Below are 20,458 nucleotides of genomic sequence, written 5' to 3' on the forward strand. Positions count from 1 at the left end.
TAAATAAAATACAAAATAGGTCTAGGGATGTGGCTCAGTGATCGAGCACCCCTGGTTCAGTCCCCAGGACCAAACAAACAAACAAACAACAACAACAACAACAAAAACACTAGGTCATATTTCTGCCCAGACTTGCCTTGCCAGTGCTGCCCAGCCCAGGGAAGTGTCTATGCAGAAATTCCTTTCTGGCATTTACCGGGAAATTTATGTTTTTCCAAATCTCAAAGACAATCAGTGAAGAAATTGCCAAAATGGGAAAAAGTACTATAATTCTCCTGTGAGAATGAATGCTTAACAATACAGAGGAATTCAAAAGCAAGTCAAAAGCAAGAAAAGAAAATGCTGACACATGGAAACTGAAGTTAACATAGACATTTCTGGAACTTGGGATAGGAGCACATAGGAAAAAAGTTGTCACAATCCAATTCATTCTTTTGTAGTTGTTGACATATTAAAAGTGTATTTATGCCAGGTGTAGTGGTGCACACCTGTAATATGAGGCAGAAGGATGGCAAGTTTGAGTCCAGCCTGGGAAACTTGGTGAGACCCTGTCTCAAAATAAAATTTAGAAAAGGGGTGGAGACATTTCTCAGTAGCAGAGCACCCCAGAATGGGGGAAAAATTGTATTGTGGGTCTGTGTACAGTTAACAGTGAGTCACCTTCGCAAATAAGATAACATATTTACATGCATAGTATATTTTATACAAATCCTGTGAATGATGTTCCAAGAAATAAAATGATTTGTAAACAAGTCTTATATTGGCAATTTCAATTCATGACTGTGAAGTCATGAACTAGATTCATGAATGTAGTTATTTAAAACACTTTGTTATTTAAATGTTACCCAAAAGTGTTTGCTGGTATTTCCAGTTTTGGAATACCTGCTATGGCCTACAGTTTTGTTTTGTTTTGTTTCATACCAGAGATTGAACCCAGGATGCTTAATCACTGAGCAACATCCCCATCCCTTTTTTATATTTTATTTACAGACAGGGCCTTGTTAAATTGCTGAGGCTGGCTTTGAACTTGTAGTCCTCCCGCCTCAGCCTCCTGAGCCTCTGGGATTATAAGGGTGCACCCAGCCGGGACTACAGTTCTTTTTAACAGCTACTAAATGTGTATTTACTTGTTTTTAAAAATACAAAAAGTTAATGAAAAATACAGAATAACAGATTTCAGGAATTCCTTAGAATTCTAGTTTTTCCTTTCTAAGTTCTGATGATTAATATCTGTTGGAAATTTGGAAACCTTAATTAACAGAACTTTGTTATTTGAGCTTCCCAAGCAACTCAGTGGGATAGCAAATGGTGCACAGAGGCCCTCTTCCTACACCTCCAGGAAGCTCCCACACAGGAGCTGGTCCTGATTTGGGCTTCCTTCACCAACATCACTCTAGAGAGGTCTGAAAAGAGGTCACTTCAGGGATCCATGGGTTGAACCGGAAGCACTAGTCTTAAGCATCAAATTTCTACGCGATCTCAATCATTGGTACAAATGTTTGCTTTCCTCCCATCAAGTACCTAAGTATGAAAAGTGTTCTGTATAATTTACCACTGAGAAAAATGGATGCTCCATAAATGGATGCCTTGTCAAACTCACAGCCTTAATCCCACCGTGTCCAGCACAAGAAGTGGCATACTAGCACCAGCTGTGGAGTCAGACAGGCAGACCTAGGTCTGAATGCTGGTTCTGCCACACACTGGCTGTGTGACTTCGGGCAAGTCGCTTAACCTCTTGGAGACTGTTTCTCCATCTGTAAAATGCTGATAATATCTATGATACAAGGATGTTGTGAGGATTAAATGAGATAATTCCCATAAACCACACTGCTTGGCACAGAGTAAGCTCTTGATAAATGGGAGCTGCTATTATTTCCTAGTATGATAGGCCCAATAATAAAGTCAGGAAGCAAGAGGTTGGTGAGAGCCCTTGGACCATTCATTCACCATGGGTTTCTCCAGGTGGGGATTTTCCAGGTAGGGTGGGTTGGCTTAGGGCTGCCCCAGAAGTCTCCATCCGTCCCTCCATGTGGGTCCTGCAGCAGGAGGTAGGGTGGAAGGCCTGTGGACCATGTGGGTTCCTAGGTTGGCTGGCAATATTAGCACCCTGGTGTAAGTTCCAGCAGCTCAGAGGCCAGGCACCCACAGGCTCTTGGGGAGGCGCCTGCAGCACCCAGTCCCCACGCATGCGTGGCGTCGCAGAGCCGTGTGGGCATCACGTGATGGTGCGGGCAGCTCAAGGCCAGTCTTTGGCACCTCCAGCACCCCTCGTGATGGTGCAGCCCCTCACCGGTGTGGTCCCTGCGGCACGGCACCAACAGGACAGGGCCCCTCTCCAAGAGTCAAGGCCGCGACCGCGTTGCACGCACACTCGGGCCATTTGGCGCGTGGCGGGGCTGGTGTGAGGAGGCTGGCAAGGCAGTCTGGTGTCCAACTTCCGGTGCGCTCCAGGCGCCGCTGGGTCTCCTCGAGGCGTCCTCAGGCGCTTGGTATGGTCCGATGTCTGCCCTAATTTCTTCCCACACACTAAGGCGCAGGTGGGGAGCAAGATGGGTTCCGTGACCTTAGGTTCAGGGCAAGGGTAGAAACGCTTGCCCTTGACGTTCCCGCGGTGGGTGTTAAGCTGGGAAGCTCTGCCCGCAGGGTACCGGTGGGTGGCTGAATCTTGGGGTGGCCAGGGGAGCCCCTGAGGGCCTCGCCTTGCCCGGGGAGCAGGCTCACCTCCCCTTCCCTTGGGGGATCGTCCTGGGTGCCCTAGGGGTCTTGCTTCCTGCCCCGGGAGCTCTCGTATCAGGCCCAGTGGAATTAGGCCGGGCATTTGTCCGGAGGCCCCTTCTGGGTAGGAGCCTTCTGAGGGGCTCTGTCTTCAGGCCTTTCTCATGGAGGGCTCTCCTTGTCATTCTGACTCCCGAATCCTGCAGGGAGAGAAGAAAATCTGGGTAGTGTTTCCTTTTCTCCTCACCCCTCCCAATGCTAGCAGTACCCTTGGGAGTCCTAAATGAGAGGACTTGGTGGAAGTCTCTTGGCAATGACTAAGTTCTGTGTTTCTGACAGCAGACAAGAGGTTGATGGCAGAGCTGTTTCTGAAAATAGTGCTGGGTGAATTCCAGCCACAACACTTCCTTGCAATGTGATTCTGGTCAAACCAAATAATTTTGTGCAATCTCCGTTCAGTTGTTAAATGGACTTAATGATAACATCAACCTCAGTGTGGCTGGTGAATCCACGGACCATCAGGAAGGCAATGCCCAGCAGTGATATGTTAAATCGGAAAGATGAATATAAATTTTACCTTAAGGACAACTTTTTCTAACTCTGTCACCATTTGAGGTCCTGGACTTTACGCTCTACTAACAATGTCTAATACTATTTATCACTTAAATAATCAGAGCTTCTTGGAGTGTGACTGATTTAATTCCTTGAGACAAGGAATAAGGATGAGTCTGCAGCATCCTTTTTGATACCAGAAAACAAGGATATTTTAAAGACATCAGGGGTGGTGATAAATGAACTCTCACTGTCCAACCTGTTACAATTTGGGTACCCTAAAATATTTACTCATCAATATGCTTATGTAAAATATCTGGGAAAAGCTGTGAATCTATAAGTCACTCCAAAGTAGAAAGCTATGATAAAGTCTTTAAAAAGGTAGTTGTACCCAGAAAAGTGATGATGTATCATTTTGATAATAGTTATGTTAATATATGGATATTTTGTTTCTATATTTCCTCTATAAGGAATAAATATTAACTAGTATCTTCCTGCATGAGGAGGAAAGACTAGAACCAGAGAACTGGAAGTCTGGTAACACCAGGAAAGCAAGAACCCTAACCATGACTGCACAGCACTGATAAACACATAAAGTCACCAGGTGGTAGAAGACTCGTGCATCCTAATGAGAACTAACTTAGACAGATTACCTAATCTCCTAATAAAATAGCCCTCCGCCTGGGAAGCTTAAAAAAATATTGAGTGCTAGATCCCATCACAAAAGATTCCCAGATTGTATGATAAGGGGTTAGTATCTAGAATGTATTTGTATGCTTAACAATGCCAATTTTAAACCAATTAAAAAATGTTAAAGGAGCTGGACACAGTGACACACACCTGTATCCCTGACTATTCAGGAGGCTAATGCAGGAGGATCACAAGTTCAAGTTCAGTCTGGGCAATTTATCAAGATCCTGTCTCAAAATAAAAATTAAAAGGACTGGGGATGTAGCTCAGTGGTAGAGCCCCTGGGTTCAATTCCCAGTATTATGAAAATAAAAATAAAAATAAAGGTGCCCCACAAGGTGGTACACACCTATAACTCCAGCTTCTTTGGAGGCTAAGCTAGGAGGATGGCTTAAGCCAAGTCATTCAAGGCCAGCCTAGGCAACAGAGCAAGACACCATCACAAATCAAAAACAGCAAAGGACCAAGAAGATATACAAGGCCCAACAAGCACATAAAAAGATATTCGACATATCACTAATTAAGGAAATGCAAATCAAAACCACAATGATATCCTTCACATCCATCAGGATGGCTACTATCTAAAGAAACAAAATAATAAATGTTGGAGAGAATATGAAAAAATTTAAACCCTTGTGCACTGTGAGCAGAAAGATGAAGGGGCGCATACATTGTGGAAAGCAGCATGGCAGGTTCTCAGAAATATCCAGCAATTCCAAAAAGAATTAAAAGTAAAGACTCAAAGACATACTTAAACACCCATATTCATAGCAGCATTATTTACAATAATCAAGAGATGGAACTTATCCACATGTCCACTGATAGAAAAATGGATAAACAAAATGTGGTATTTATATACCATGGAATATTATTCTGTTTTGAAAAGGAAGAAAGTTCTGACCCATGCTACACCATGAATGAAACTAGAGGATATTAAGTAATCTAGTCACAAAAGGACCAAGACTGTATGATTCCACTTGTATAAGATACCTAGAATAGTCCAATTCATAGGGGCAGAAAGTGAAAAGGGCGTTGCCAGGGCCTGGGGGAAGAGGAGAATGGGGAACAGTTTACAGTTTCAGTTTGGCCAGATGAGAAGAGTTCTAGAGGTGGACGGTGCTGGTGATTCACAACAATGTGAATATACTTAATGCTACTGACTGAGCACATAGAATTTTATCTATGATATCTGGGATTTGCTTCAAAATAATAAGGGGCAAGAGTCAGTGGCCACAAGTTGATGATTGGTAAAGTTGAGTGGTGGTTTCCTGTACTATGAAATTTATTTCTATATGTTTGAAATTTCCATAATAAAACTTTTTTTTTTCAGTACTGAGGATTAAACCCAGGGCACTCTACCACTGAACTATATTCCTGGCCCTCTTGGATTTTTATTTTGAAACAGGGTCTCACTAAGTTGCCCAGGCTGGCACTGAACTTGTGATCCTCCTGCCTCAGCCTTCTGAGGATTACAGGAATACACAGAGCCTAGCTTAAAATGTTTTTTTAAAGCATACAAAAGGAAGACAGAAAACAGATAAAGAAAGTTAAAAGCACCACATGGTAACAAGAAAAATTTCACCTTAAAAAAGTGCTAGTGCTAATGATGAGCAGCTCAGATTTGAACCTTAGAACCACTCAACCTGACAACATGTCTTTGCCCAGAACCTGCAACCACAGCCTGTTCTGGAACAGTTTCCTTATTCTTTTAGATCTAGTAGGATCACAGAAACTCTAGGAAAATACATAAATAATAACTGGTAGAATTACTGAAATCTTAGAAAGGCCCCAGGAAAGTGTTGGAAGAATAAGCAAAGATTAAATCCACAGGGGCTAGAGGTACAGCTCAGTGGTAGGTCACTTGCCTAACATGTGTGAGGCCCTGAGTTCAATCCTCACCACCACATAAAAATAAATAAAATACATAAAGGTACTGTATTTAGAATTAGGTATTTAGTTCTTTATAACTAAAAACTTTTTTAAAAAATTAAACCCACAGTTTTTATAAATATTATAACCACTTGATGGCAGGTTTGAATATATTCTCTGTTTGTATGTGACTGTCTGTCTGTCTGGTGCTGGGAATTGAATCCAGGGCTTCACATTTGCTAGGCAAGTGCTCTACCACTGAGTATACCCCCAGCCCAAGAAATTCTATACGCATTGTATTTGTGTATGCTTAAAGCAAATGAAGTAGCTAAAATAAGCAGCCATATTGAATTTGTATTTGCAGTTTAAATTACTTAAGATACTTTAAATTTGTATCAAAGCCTAATTCCCCTATGAACAAAAGGCTTTAATTTTTTTTTCTTTTTGTTAAATACAGCCAATTTAAATTGACCAATTTAAATTGAGTGGATCTTTCTTTCCAGCTCAGAAGTCTTTCAAATATGAAATAATCTGCTGTTGGGTTCTTGTGAGGACTTCAAATAAGAAGAGGTGTATAAAGCACTTGGCAGAGGGCCAACAACAGATGCTCTCGAGTCCAGTTCCAATGAGTTAATTTACTGGAAAGGGTAGGGGTTGATAGCAGAAGCTGACATCAGAGGTGCAGCCTACAGAGGAGACTTTGTGTGGCATGCTGTCCACTGGCTGATCAGGAAGGCACCTGGTCACTCAGCATGCGGTGACTGAACACCAGCCAGGAACCAGGCACTGGAGATAAATTGGTGAGCAGGGCCCTATCATTCCCAACGCCTCCAAGTCCCATTGGCTGCCTTCTTTTACCCACAGACAGCCCCCTATCACCCTTTTCCCTTCAGGCCATTCCCATGAATAGGACCAGGACATGCCAGGACTCTTCCCTGTCCCAGATTGGGACATTGGCTTCACCACAGAACAGACCTGGCTTCTATTCAGGAGGCACAGAGCAAAGGTCGCAATTCAGGACACTAATCTCCACAAAAGTGGTTAGGAGCACTGACTTTGGATTGGTGGGCAGAGGTTTCAATCTGACTCAGCTTCTTATTATCCCTGACCTTTGGTAAGTAATATAACATCACTGAGCCTCACTTTTCTTATCTATGTAGTACAGCTAATAATCCCCACCCAAAAAGGGTTCCTGTGAGGAGGATATTATGTATATATGTGACTGTATGTGTGTGTATGTGTGCGTGTGTGCGTGTGCGCACAATGCACAGTTATTGATCATATATATCTTTGATCTGTATCTATACATGGGGTTGGGGTGTAGCTCAGTGATGGAGCACTTGCCTAGCACGTGTGAGACCCTGGGTCCCATCCCTAGCACCACAAAACAAAACAAAACAAAAACAAATATATATACTTATACATGTGGTATAGATAGAGACAGTAACATTAGTGACTTATTTTATTACCTTAATGTTGCTGTTACTTCAGAGTTTGTTTCTTGCAGGATCTTGAATATTTGTGTATGAATATAACAAAATACTGGATTAGACCAGTGACAATTTTGGGGGGATACCAAGGATTGAATCCAGGGGTCCTTTACTACTGAGCTACGTCCCAGCCCTTTTTATTTTTATTTTGAGACATGGTCTCACCAAGTTACCTAGAACCTTGCTAAATTGCTGAGCCTGGCTTCAAATTTGCAATCCTCCTACCTCAGCCTCCTGAGTCGCTGGGATTACAGGTGTGCGCCACTGTGCCCGGCCAATTGATGGTGATTTCATTTCACATTTCCCCTGTGTCACCAACAGAAAAATAAATCAATGAAAAATGTCATAAAGAAAGATTCTGGGGTCTGGTGTGGTGGCACACATCTATATCCTAGCTACTAGGGAGGCTGAGACAGGAGGATCACAAGTTCACCAGGGCAACTTAGTGAGACCCTATCTCAAAAGCAAAAATAAAAGGGGCTGAGGATAGAGCTCAATGCTAAGGCAACCTGGGTTCAACCTTTTGAAACACACACACACACAAAGGTCAGGCATGGTGGCAACACCTATAATTCCAGCAACTTGGGAGGCCGAGGCAGTGAATCATAAGTTCAAGTCATGGGGCTGGGGTTGTGGCTTAGTGGTAGAGTGCCTTCCTAGTATGTATGAGGCACTAGGTTCGATTCTTAGCACTGCATATAAATAAATGAATAAAGATCCATCTACATCTAAAAAATAAATTTAAAAAAACAAGTAAGTTGAAGGTCAGCTTCAGCAAGTAAGCGAGGTCTTCAGGAATTTAGGGAGACCCTATCTCAAAAACAACAACAACAAAAAAGGAAAAGATAAAGGCCTGAGGATATACCTCAGTGCTAAAGTAACCTGGGTTTAATCTCCAGTACTCAATTTAAAAAAAGATTCTGAGGGCTGGAGTTGCAGCTCAGTGGTAGAGCTCTTGCCTAGCATGTGTGAGGCACTGGGTTCGATTCTCATACCACATATAAAAATAAATAAAGGTTCATCAACAACAACAAAAAAGATTCTGAGGGATAAATGTCTCTATAGACAAAAGCCAGGGTGGGCAAGTGGTTGGAATACAGAAAGTGTATCTAAGACCACAGGATCTAATAGGATTAGGGTAACTGCTCATAATTGTGGATGTCATACACCCCACAACTGAAGATGCCATTCGATTTTGGGTGAACATAGTTTTGTATAGTTATTACAAAAATTTTCTGGACTGGGGATAAAGCTCAGTTGATAGAGTGCTTGCCTTGCAAGCACAAGGGTTTGGGTTCAATCCCTAGCACCGTAAAAAAAAAGAAATTTCTGATAGCAGTAAATTGTTTTAAGAAAAGGGCCCCTTTTTCCAACTCACACAAAGTTGCTAAGAATTTATAAACCAACTGAGGAGTTGACTGTAATTGTACAGGGGATAGAAACTGTACCACAATTTCTTTTCTTTTGTGCTGGTATCTAAGAAACCTGTGGCAGGGGCTGGGTTGTGGCTCAGTGGTAGAGCGCTTGCCTGGCATGTCCATTGACAACTAAAAAAAAAGAAACCTGTGGTGGAAGAGACCTGCTTTCTCTCAAGGTCTGGGGCAAAGACAAAGATTCCTTAGGGTGGTAGGCAGAATTCTGAAGAATTCTCCCCCAGATTCCTGTTCCTGGTTATTCAAAAACACACTAATCTAGGTACTGCTGTGAAAGGATTTTGCAAATGTAAAGTTCCAAGTCAGTTGATGTTAAGATACAAAGATCAAGACCCCATGGGGTTCACCATTTTTGTTTGTTTTTGGTGCTTGGGACCCAGTCCAGGCAGGGTCTTGTGTACACTAAAGCACATACTCTACCACGGAGCAGTTTTCCCCAGCTGGAAGCAGAAGAGGAAGTCAGAGATTTTTATTTTTTAAATATATGTTTTAGTTGTAGGTGGACATAATACCTTTATCTTATTTTTTTATGTGGTGCTGAGGATCGAACCCAGGGTCTCATGAGTGCTAGGTGAACACGCTACCACTGAGCCACAACCCCAGCCTGGAAGTCAGAGATTTGAAGCACTGTGGACTTGAAGATGGAGGATGAGCTCAGAGGTGGATTCTTCCCAGGAACTCTACATATGAGCCAACACTTTGACTTTGGCCTTCCGAGATCCTGAGCTGAGCACCTAGTCGAGCCCATAAAGTCTGACCTGTGGAACTATAAAATAATAAATCAGTGTTGTCTTACACCACTTGTCTGTTTGGGAGAACCCAATATCCTGTTCTAACTGCCAAGAGTCAATAAAATCAGAAATAAAGAAAAGTTAACCACCCATCTAAAGTACTCAGAAACCAGAAGAGAGAACAATCTAGTCCCACAATAAAATGGTTCCAACTGAAGTAAAACTGATCGAGAAGAACTGTTTCAAAAACAGATTACAAGAGCTCAAAAATATTTGTGACCAATCTTCCAGTCCTATTCCTTTCAAATTCCTGTCTAACCAAACTATTAGCAACTGTCCTCAAATCAATAGAGATCTGTGCTTCTGCTCATTTCTCATGCCAGTTAGAGTAAACAGTCCATGCCCTGCCCCAGACTCTGTCCACAATGAGGATTTCACCACCTCACTGTCCTTCAGTTTCACCCAAGCAGGGCTGTGGTACTACAGTTGTCACTGCAAGTTGTAACAACAGATCATGCACACTCATCTGTAAACAGCCTTGAGTTTGTTCTACCTGGTCATAAGAAACACCCAGGAGGTCACAGACATTAACTGAGGGAGACAAGACAATGAAGCAGGAGTTGGTATTGAAGATGTCTAGCTGCCTGCTCATATAAATGGCTCACAGCTTCTGGACCTTTCCAATCTCGGTAACCTATACACCATTTCCACTTGCTGATAGATTGCTGCTGTACACAACCAACCCTATGGTTGGATCAGTCAGATGACATTCCACTCATGAGGAGAAGCTCAACTCACATGATCACCTGATGTCTCTGGTTAGACCCCATCAACACCCAGTAGCAGGGTTTCTCAAAAGTAGGATAGTTGTCTGCAAAAACTGTCTTAGAGGGCTAGGGCTGTAGCTCAGTGGCAAAGTACTTTCCTAGAAGATGTGAGGCACTGGGTCGGATCCTTAGCATTGCATAAAAATAATATAAAGGCATTCTGTTCATATAAAACTACAATTTTTTTTTTTAAATTTAAAGTCTGAGATTTACTAAAAATCTTGGAATCTGTGATTTGAATTTCCTATTTGTGCATGCTAGAGGTTCCAAACAGCATCTCTATTTGCCATGGAAACTTTTAGTATCTGGGATCTTCTGCAGAGCCTTTTTCTGCTCTGATCCCTACTCAAAACTGGCAGCCCTTTAAGTGATTCTATTGATGAGGCAGTCTTTTGCCTCTGACATTCAAATAGGGTTTCTTTTAGGGAGGAACAGGCTGTATGGAGTGCAACTTGTCTTTCACTTTGAAGGAAATATCTTTTCATACTCTAACCACTGAATCTGCAGAAACTCCCCTTAGGTGTGGGCCCTGAATCCTTAATGAGGTTTATAGTTTGCGTATGTCTTACTAAGGCAATTAAAGTACTTATCACTTCCTGCTCATCAGCTCCAATAATGTCAAAACCTCTGTGGATTGTTTTATGATAGAGCAGATTTGACAGAACCTTGAGGCAACCTGAAGATCCGTGGTGGCTTCACCAGCTAAAAGCAAAACTGCTCCTGGAAGGTGTTGCATTTGGTATGGATAAAAAGTCAGGTTAACTACACACCTGAGTCATATCAATTTTCACCCAAGAAAGACCTGTAGCTGACAGCAACTGCTGTTGGAGTCATGACCTGATAAAGTGCCTGTTCTCCAAGATCCATCTGACTTCTGCATAGGCCATACTGGTGAGTATACTGCCATAGGCCATACTGCTTTTTTCCATTCTTCCATGGTGCCATTAATCCTTGCACTTTTCCCAGGGATATGTTATTTCACTGGTCTTTGCAGGAAGAGGAAGTTTCCAGAAGTAGCCATTCCTAACGTATTGGCTCTCAGTATGTGGGTCTATGTCAGTTTTTAATGTATTCCTTCTCAACTCCAAATTCATCTTCAAGTACTCGCTTTGAGATAATGGGCTCCATTAGTTACGTGTTTCATAGAGCACTATGCTGAGTTTTGTCGGTAGAGGGCGCTGAAGGGACACTGCAAAAAGATGGGATGCTCTTCGAGGTTCTGGTCCGGAAGAGTTTTCATTTATCTTGCTGTAGTTTTGCTAGGACGTGTAATGTGAGGATATCTCAGTGGTTCTCTGCCCTAGATGCATGTCCAGAGTGAAAAGCCCTTAGGAAGCTTGCACCCACCTTGTCACACCCCTCTCCTAATGGTGTACATCACAAACCCCAGGCCTCATGCTGCCTTTGCATGAGTGGACTTCTGACACTTGGATGGTCTTTGCACACCCACCACCAGTCTTGACCTTCACATGGCTTTCTCTAGTACCGAACTCTGGCACATCAATCTTCCTCCAGCACTTGACTTTTGTAGCAATCTGGTTTTCTCCAGCACTGGGTTAGCTGTATTGGTACAGATTTTTCCAGTACTAGGTTCTTACTGGGAATACATGCTCTAGGGCTGGATTCCTGTATTAGCATGTTTTTCTAGAGTGCTCAGTTCCTTCCAAGAGTACTCTGAAAGATACACAGGCAGACAGGATGGTAGAGTATTGGTAAAGCTCTCTCTAGCACTGAGATCTTGCAGAGTATACTTGCTGTGGTTCTTGGTTCCAGCAGTTCTCAGTGGTCAGCAGGTTCAGTGACAACCCAGAGTGCAGATTTCTAGGAGGACCCATTGGTGAGACACACCAGTCACTTCTCTGCCATGCCTTTACTGGGAGAGGACTCTTCCTTAACACTCTCAGCCCTAAGGACAGTAACTGATATTTATATCTGTTATTTCTGTATTCTTTGGAATTATCTTTAGCTCTCGTTAGCCAATTCCCCATTGTTCCAATCCTTTACTAATAGTTCTTAGTAATTAATTAACTATTCTAATGTTAAACTTTATCATTGTGGTTTATAGCTCCTACTTGGACCCTGACTGATAAAATAATTGGTATTGGGAATAGTCCCAGATCCAAAAAGATAGGATTTGGGGATTGATCTGGTAATGCCCTTGGACTTGAGCACAGTGCTAAGCGCCTTGCCAATGGGAAATGGGATGCCAGTAACCATGGTGTACAGTGGGACCAGTTAATCCAGGCTGTGGCTTCTTGTGAGGAAAGGCCAAGTGCAGCAATTGCTACCCTTGACTGCTAACACAGGTGCTTTTCAATACATTTGAATGATTGCAGAGAAAATCACAAGTTCAAGTCTATTAACTTTCAGTTCAAGTCACAATCTAAGAACCAAAATGCTTTTACAACAGGCCTAAAACAGTCTGTTGCTTGTGTAGACCCAGGGCAGTTATTGCTAAAAGTTAAGCACAGAATTTAATTGTTTGGTTTGCTGAATTACAGTGACAGTGGAATTCAGTCTCAACAAATTTGTCATGGAAAAACTAAGAAACTGCTGGGTGTGGTGCGCACCTGTAATCCCAGTGGCTCAGGCGGATAAGGCAGGAAGATCATAAGTTCAAAGCCAGCCTCAAAACTTAGGGCCTAGGCAATTTTCGAGATCCTGTCTCAAAATGAAAAAGGGGCTGGAGTTGTGGCTCAGTGGTTAAATGTCCCTGGATTTGCTCTCAGTATCAAAGCAAAAACAAAAATCCCAAAACACAAAACTAAGATATTGATCAGGAAAGAACAGAAATTTGGAATGGTTCTGGACCCAGAGGAAGCAGACAATATTGAACTCCTAAAACATTCAGTCTCCCTTGTGAGTGGAAGTAGCCCACCCTTCAGGTTTTAGGAAACTAAGGTTTTTTGTTTGTTTGTTTTTGCTTGTTTATTTGTTTTGGTACTAGGGATTGAACCCAGGGATAACTTACCACTGAGTTACATTTCCAGTCCTTTTTACATTTTTTTATTTTGGGACAGGGTCTCCCTAAGTTGCTGAGGCTGGTCTTAAACTTGAGATCCTCTTGCTTCAGCCTCTAGAATTGCTCAGGATTACAAGCCTGAGCCACCGCACCTGGCCGTTTCCTCTATTTGAAAGCCCTGGATTTCCTCACCTGGGCAAAAGTGGATGTTCATTTCTCTCAAAATCCACCCAAACCACCCTTTTGCCATTTTGTCTTTAACTGGGGTCAAATCTCAGCATGATCCAGCGGGGAAGGTACACATTATGTAAAAATAATGGAGAAGGAAACAATTTACATCAAAGGAATTGCAGAACGTTAACTTGTTGGAGAAACATGGGGAGTATGGAAAAAAAAATGGATTCGAAGGGTGTTAGACCAGTGAGAATAGAATATGACACTCCAAAGGGCTGCATTCACTGATATGGGTGCATGTATTTGGCAGATTCCAGATTTAATATGTTAACTTGCATGTTTAAAGTTAGCCCTAAGAGTTTATTTGGTTGGCTGAGTTTTGGACTTAATGGTGATTTATAATTAGTGAAGGAGATGCTAGAACTTTCCTGGCATCACACAGAAAAGGAAATTGAAAGGATTGGCATGATAGATGAATGGGAAAGCTAGGTCCTGGGGTACTTGGGCTCCTCTCCGGAAAGGGGAATTCTCAGTTCTGTTTCCTAAGTAAATACAGACTACCTTTGGAGGGTCCCAATACATAAGGAATGCAAAAATATTGTCACAAATGATGGGTAAAATACTCCTAATGTATGTTTGAGAGTGCATATTCTGAAGTCAGACTATGTGTGTTCAAATCTGCCTTTACCAACTAGGGAACAAGTGACTTAACTTCTCTATGCTTCTGTTTTCTCATCTGTAAAATGGAAATAATAATAGTACTTACCTCAGAATTGAAATGATTTTGTGAGTGTGAATGGAGCACTCTTAAGAAACTAGTTCTATTGGAAATTGGTTGTGAGTTTAATGGGCTGTTAAAGCCAACAGTGAAGGAATAAGACATGGAGTAGGGTTTGAGTGTAGAGGCAGAGGGTCTTGGTGAAGGTGATAGATAGCAAGGGATGGGAAAGTCCCCTGGCCGGTAAGGGAAGAGAGGGAGCCCTGGCTCATGCCCCAGGGCTGTGATCCAGGGAAGTGCCAGCCCTGAGATCAGGTGGCTGGCTAACATTCCAGAAAATCTGAGACCCTATGTACAGAGTCCTAGGCAGCCCAGAGATTCAGTGCCCACGGAAGCTATGGATTTAGGGAACCACTGTGGACTTGGACAGTGAAGCCAACAGAAACCACAATGATCTAGTGATTAGACTCCACCCACTCTCACACATGCTGGATACCCAGGGAACACCTCTAATGGTCAGGAAGGCAAAAGGAAGAAAGCCCAATGGTGACTGAATTAGGATTTCTGTTTAGAGGCATAAATTAAACTGTTTTATAGAAATACTTGAATATCTGTTTAAAGGGGTACCCAGGACTACTTAGACAATCAGGCATTCACATGTTTTGGTCTAATTGTTCAGTTTTCTCTCAAGACTGCTCTTCCATTCCCCAGCTCTGTCTACTTCCAGATTTAGTAAGGAGGTGGTTTGGGGAATCAGACAGACCTAGGTCCTGTCACCAGCTGTGTGACTTTGGACAAGACACTTACTTCTCTGCTGAACTTGCTTCCTGTTGTTTTGTTTTGTTGTTTTGCATTGCAGAGCTTTGTGCATGCTAGGCAAGCATTCTACCCCTTAGCTACACCCTCAGTCCTGACTTTCATCAGTAAAATGATGTACTTTCTCACAGAAGTTATTAGTAAAGTAAAATTAAATCAGAGAGTTGTTTTCAAATTATGTCCTGGGGAACCTTAAGTCAAACAATCTAGTGTTTTCCAAACTTCATTCGTATCCCATCTCCTCAATCTTTGATACATATTATATTCATTACTTTTTAAATTTGTCCTTTAGAGTTATCAACTTTTTTGGGGGGGGATTGAACCCAGGGGGTGCTTTACCAATGAGCCACATCCCCAGCCCTTTTTATTTTTTATTAGAGACAGAGTCTCACTAAGTTGCTTAGGGTCTCACTAAATTGCTGAGGTTGGCTTTGAACTTGCAATCCTCCTATCTCAGCCTCCTGAGTTGATGGGATTACACGTATGCACCAGCAGACCCAGCATCAACTTACTTTTTTAGGCAAATATGTTTATTCAAAAAGAGAAATTTTACTACCATAAATAGGACATGCCTATTATTTACACTAGAATGGTGAAAATACATGGGACAAAATCAAAACAATGCTGTTCACTTATAGTTAGCTATGGTGACAAGCCAAATCTTTGAGTTCAAGGCCTGAATTTTGTTTTTTGAAGATTACCTCAGCTGGGCATGGTAGTGCACCTATAATCCCAGCAATTTGGGAGGCTGAGGCAGGATGATCGCAAGTTCCAAGTCAGCCTCAGCAGCTTAGCGAGGCCATCAGCAACTTTGCAACCCTGTCTCAAAACAGTAGGGATGTAGCTCAGTGGTAACACATACCTGGGTTCAATCCCCAGTACCAAAAACCAGAACAAAACTTAGGAGGCTGGGGACATAATTCAATGGTAGAGTGCTGCTTAGCATGCTCAAGGCCCATTGCAAAAAGAAAAGAAGGATACTTCAGTCACCAAAGGCTACATAGGCCACATATAGACATAATAAAATGCTCAAAATAGTCAAACCTATATAGACAGAAAAAGTCAAATCTATAGATTAGTGATAATCTGGAAAGGAAGAGATGGGAGTAATTGCTAACAGTATATATTCTTTCAGAGGTGTTGACAATGTTCTAAAATTGGCTTTGGTGAAAGTGGAAACTGAATATAGAAAGAACCATTGGGTTGTACACTTTAAATGGGTGAAATCTATGGTGTGTGAATTATATCTTAGTAGAGCTATTGTTTTAAAAAAATATGAAGAAAGGTATAAATCTAATAAAGGGAAGAGGCTTTATACAATTGATCACATTTTGGTTTATCCTCATTAAGAATATTAACCCTTGTACTGACTGGGGTTGTAGCTCAGTGGTAGAGTGCTTGCCTAGCATGAGGCACTGGCTTCTATCCTCAGCATCACATAGAAATAAATAAAATAAAGGTATTGTGTCCATCTACAACTAAAAAAATAATAAAACCCTCTTTTGTATTATTTCTACATTAATTTGTAAACATTTATTTATTGTTAGTTGTAGATGGACAAAATAACTTTAATTTATTTATATGTGGTGCTGAGGATCAAACCCAGTGCCTCACACCTGCTAGGCAAGGGCTCTACCACTGAGTCACAACCCTAGCCCTGTAAACATTTATTTTTACCTGCTTTTGTTTTTAATTTTTCATGTCAAAATTGTTACACTGCCCTAATTTGTCAAAATAAAGATTCTCGCATTAAAAAAAACCACTATGTTCATGACACATTTAAATTTCTCATGCTTTATAGCTTTGTATTAATAAAGCCCTTAAAAAAAAAAAAAAAGGTAATTAAAGGAAATCAAAGACACCCGAACCAGGACCTCTATTCTTTTAACTTAGCTAGTTAGGGTTAGCTAGTTCTGTGGACCAGTGATAACAATCCTGCTCATTGTTAAACAGGATCCGATAGTAAGAGCTCAGTGTTAGCCAAAAAAAAACACGTGCCAATCGGGTCAGACAAACTTGGGCTTATACCCTTCCCTAACCACTGACCTGCATCTTGACACCAGAGAAATCACCCTGAGCCTCAGTTTTCTTATCTGTCAAACGTGGAAAGGAGGTCCCGCCCCATGAGGTTAGTTAGCGTAAGAATGACAGATGATTTGTGTAACACGCTTGATGCTATGAGCTCGAAATCGTGGCTGTTACCAGAAATGTTGGGGGTATGGCTCAGTAGCAGAGCGCTCGTAGGCAGGTATAGGGCCCTGAGTTTCATCCCCGGCGGCAGAAAGAGAGGGACAGCGCGCGACCGCGCTGGGTGTCCTGGAACAGCAGCGCTAGGAATCCATGTGACTAGGCAGGCGGGTGGGAGAGATGCCTTTCCAACTCCAAAGTAACTTCCTTCTCGGCCTCAGCTTCCTTGACTGTGGATTCCAAGGCGCAAGCGAGTTTAAAACACCGAAAGTCCCCAACTAGCCCCAGGATCCTCACGCCCCTATCACAGCCCAGGAAACTAACGCCCGGAAGGGGCTGATATGCTGTCCAAGATCAAAATCGCTGGCGCTGACCCCTGAGGAGGAGACGCGCGGGCAAGGCCAGGCCTCTGCCCACTCTCCCGGTGCGGCCGGGGCGGACGCTGAGCTACGCCGCCTTCCACGTTCCACCAGCACACGCCGGCGGCGGGCGAGCTGCCACCCCGATCCCGCCCCGCCGGAAGTCCGCCCTCCGCCACTCTAGCACGCCAGAGGCGCGTCGGTGGCCTTAACCCTTCCCACGGCCGCGCCCGGCTCTCGCGGCGCCGGGCTGCGCCAGGCACGCTGTCCTCCTTTGTTTCCTCGCGGCTTCACAAAAGGCCGCGCGGGAAGCAGGGGCTGAGGTTCCCACGGTACAGAGGAGGCGACCGAAGGTACACAGCAGCTGACCTAGAACCCAGCCCTTTCGGGGCTGTTTTCTTTTAGTCCGATAGCATCTCTCTGGCTCCCTCCCGGATCTTTAAATATACATTAAAACCTCAACCAGGGTAACGACCGATTACAGATTACAACGGAGTTTTGCTTCCTTTGGCACTGCATTTCCTAAAGCCCCTAAAGTGCCTGTAATACTACTACGTGGGTTCTAAAAAATAAAGGTTGAAAATAGTGACTTTACAAAAAAATTGTTTACATACAGCTCAGGCCAGGACTCGTGAAGGAAAAGATTGCTAATTTCATTTTTCAGTGGAGGCAACGAGGTCTAGATAGGGGAAGGTGACTTGCTCAAAATCAGTACAAATCAGTTTGAACCTCCTTTCCTATCCTGCATCCAGACCTTTCGCCACACCACAGCTGCCTAACTGAAGAGGAACAAAGGAGGGGACAGCAAGAAGGACATTTGTCCTGAAAAATGGACACATATAAGACAATGGAAAGTAAGTCACTGTGTTCTGACCTTGAGCCTGCCCTGCGTGGGGCTTTGGAGTCACCAAGCAGAATCACCCCTGCCTTCACAGTCTTGCAGAGACATTGTTAACTGGTGTGGAGATTCTGCCAGTTCCTGAGTGTCTGTTCCAGACATACATTCTGGAACTGGGGAAATAACCACAGGATGAGTTTGGGGGACCCACTGGTCCCACTGTAAGATGGATCCTGAGCTAACACTCCATTGTTCACCTGACCTTAGTGAAATTCTGGGTCTTCAGAAGTATAGAGTTGGATGCTGTAGTACAAATAAAACCAGAAAAGGAATAGGATTTTACCAGTGAAGAAAGAGAGATGTACTTGTTTTTGTTCTTTCTTTTATCATTAATGAAAAATAATTTACCCAAACTACACTAGACCCTAGAAGGATAGAGGTAAAGGAGACAGATGTGGTCTTATTTCTAGCAGGGGAATGGAGATGTCCCAGGCAAGAGGAAGTATGGTGACTAAACTGGGACCTGACCAAGTTTGAAAGACAAGGAACCCTCCTGGAGGAGGCAAGATGGAACCCAGAGCCTGAAAGATAAGCAAGCAAGCACTGTCTAGGATGAGAGAAGGGAAGAGAGAGGAAGAGAAGCACTTCCCAGGCAAAAGGAGTAGCAAGTGCTGAGTGGGAATAGCCTGGCCAGCCTCGATGTGTTGGAAGTTAGGAGTTAGATGGTGGAGAGCTTGAGGAAGAGGAGCAAGGGAGATGAACAGGGCCCCAAATAAACAAGGCCTTGTGTGCCATCCAAGGAAGTTGGTGCATGGGCAGAGGCAGGTGTGACAGGGCATCAAAAAGCCCATGTGGCCAGAGGGCAGAAGTGAGGTATTACTAGGACTATAAGTGAGGAGGCTGAGAAGGGGCACAGAAGCCAGTGCCTGGAAGGCCTAATTATGGAGCTGGACCTGTAGGCTACGTAAAGGAACATGAGAAGACTGTAAGACTCTAGGAAGCCAGGTGTGGGGGTGGCAGATGCCTGTTATCCCAGTGACTCAGGAGGCTGAAGCAGGAGGATTGCCAGTTGGAGGCCAGCCTGTGCAACTTAGTGAGACCCTGTCTCAAAATAAAAAATAAAAAAAGGGCTGGGGGTATAGCTCAGTGGTAGAGCACACCTGGGTTCAATACCGAAAACAAAGAAAAAAAGAAAACGTAAAACACTAGGAGAGGTAGGACTGTGTGAACCCAAAAGCACATGTTCCATCTTCAAGGGTGGCCAGTGTTCTGCTGCACTCCCTTGTGATGCCCTCTTCGGGAGGCAAACTTGATGTCTCAGTACTTCTAATTCCAAGGGTAGCTGGGAGTCCAGATTTTTTATATGAAATTACTTGATTTTAAATGTCATTCAATAATGTGTAAGCCAAGCAAATCACTTCCACAGGCCAGTGGTCCCCAAGTGTCACAGCACATTAGTGTCACCAGGGGTGCTTATAAAAACCCCAATGCCCACTATACCAATTAAAAATATCTGGAATAGGAGCCAGGCATCAGAATTTTTAAAAGATTCCCCAGGTGGTTCCAAGGTGCAGCAGTTCAAGAACCACTGTCATAGTCTAAGAATGTTCTTTGGGTTGCCAGCCATAGGAAGCCATGAAGGTTTAGAACAGGGGAGGAGTAGACCAGTTTGGAGTGTTAAGGAAAACCAATTCTTTGGAAGAAGGGAGTACCACATGGGGTGAGAAGGGGCCTGAAGCCCCAGGGGCAGGATCCTGCAAGGGTGACCAGTCATCCCAGTTTGCTGTGAACTGCAGTTTCCTGGGACATGGAGCTTGACAGGGCTGGGCAAATTGGGTACTTGTTCATCTAAGATCCTGTCCCTGGGGATGCCATAGACTCTCTTTTCTATAAGGTTTCTGGAAAAAGGCTACCTTCTCAGGGGGCACTCACCTGGGTCTCTGAACCCTGAGCTTAACAGGCTAGTGGTGGGAGAAAGAGGGAGGGAGGGAACCTGGACCCATCTGTTCTCACTCAGAGAGTGATCTTGGTCAAATCCAGGTTATAGGATGCAGCACAACAATAGAAAGGAACCAACTATTGAGCCATAAAACAACA

At 43.3% G+C, this 20,458-nt stretch overlaps 1 protein-coding gene across 1 annotated transcript in view; it reads right to left on the bottom strand.

Moving 5' to 3' along the window:
- Positions 1–250: 250 nt before the first annotated feature.
- The window catches only part of BCL7C (BAF chromatin remodeling complex subunit BCL7C), a 28,802-nt gene continuing 8,594 nt past the window's right edge, over positions 251–20,458 (bottom strand). The window contains exon 6 of the mRNA XM_079120942.1: positions 251–2,915. Coding sequence (XP_078977068.1) covers positions 2,718–2,915 — 198 coding nt within the window. The 3' untranslated portion in view covers positions 251–2,717. The remainder of the gene's footprint in view (positions 2,916–20,458) is intronic.

The sequence above is a fragment of the Sciurus vulgaris genome (genome assembly GCF_902686455.1).
Source record: "Sciurus vulgaris genome assembly, chromosome: 18".
Lineage (NCBI taxonomy): Eukaryota > Metazoa > Chordata > Mammalia > Rodentia > Sciuridae > Sciurus > Sciurus vulgaris.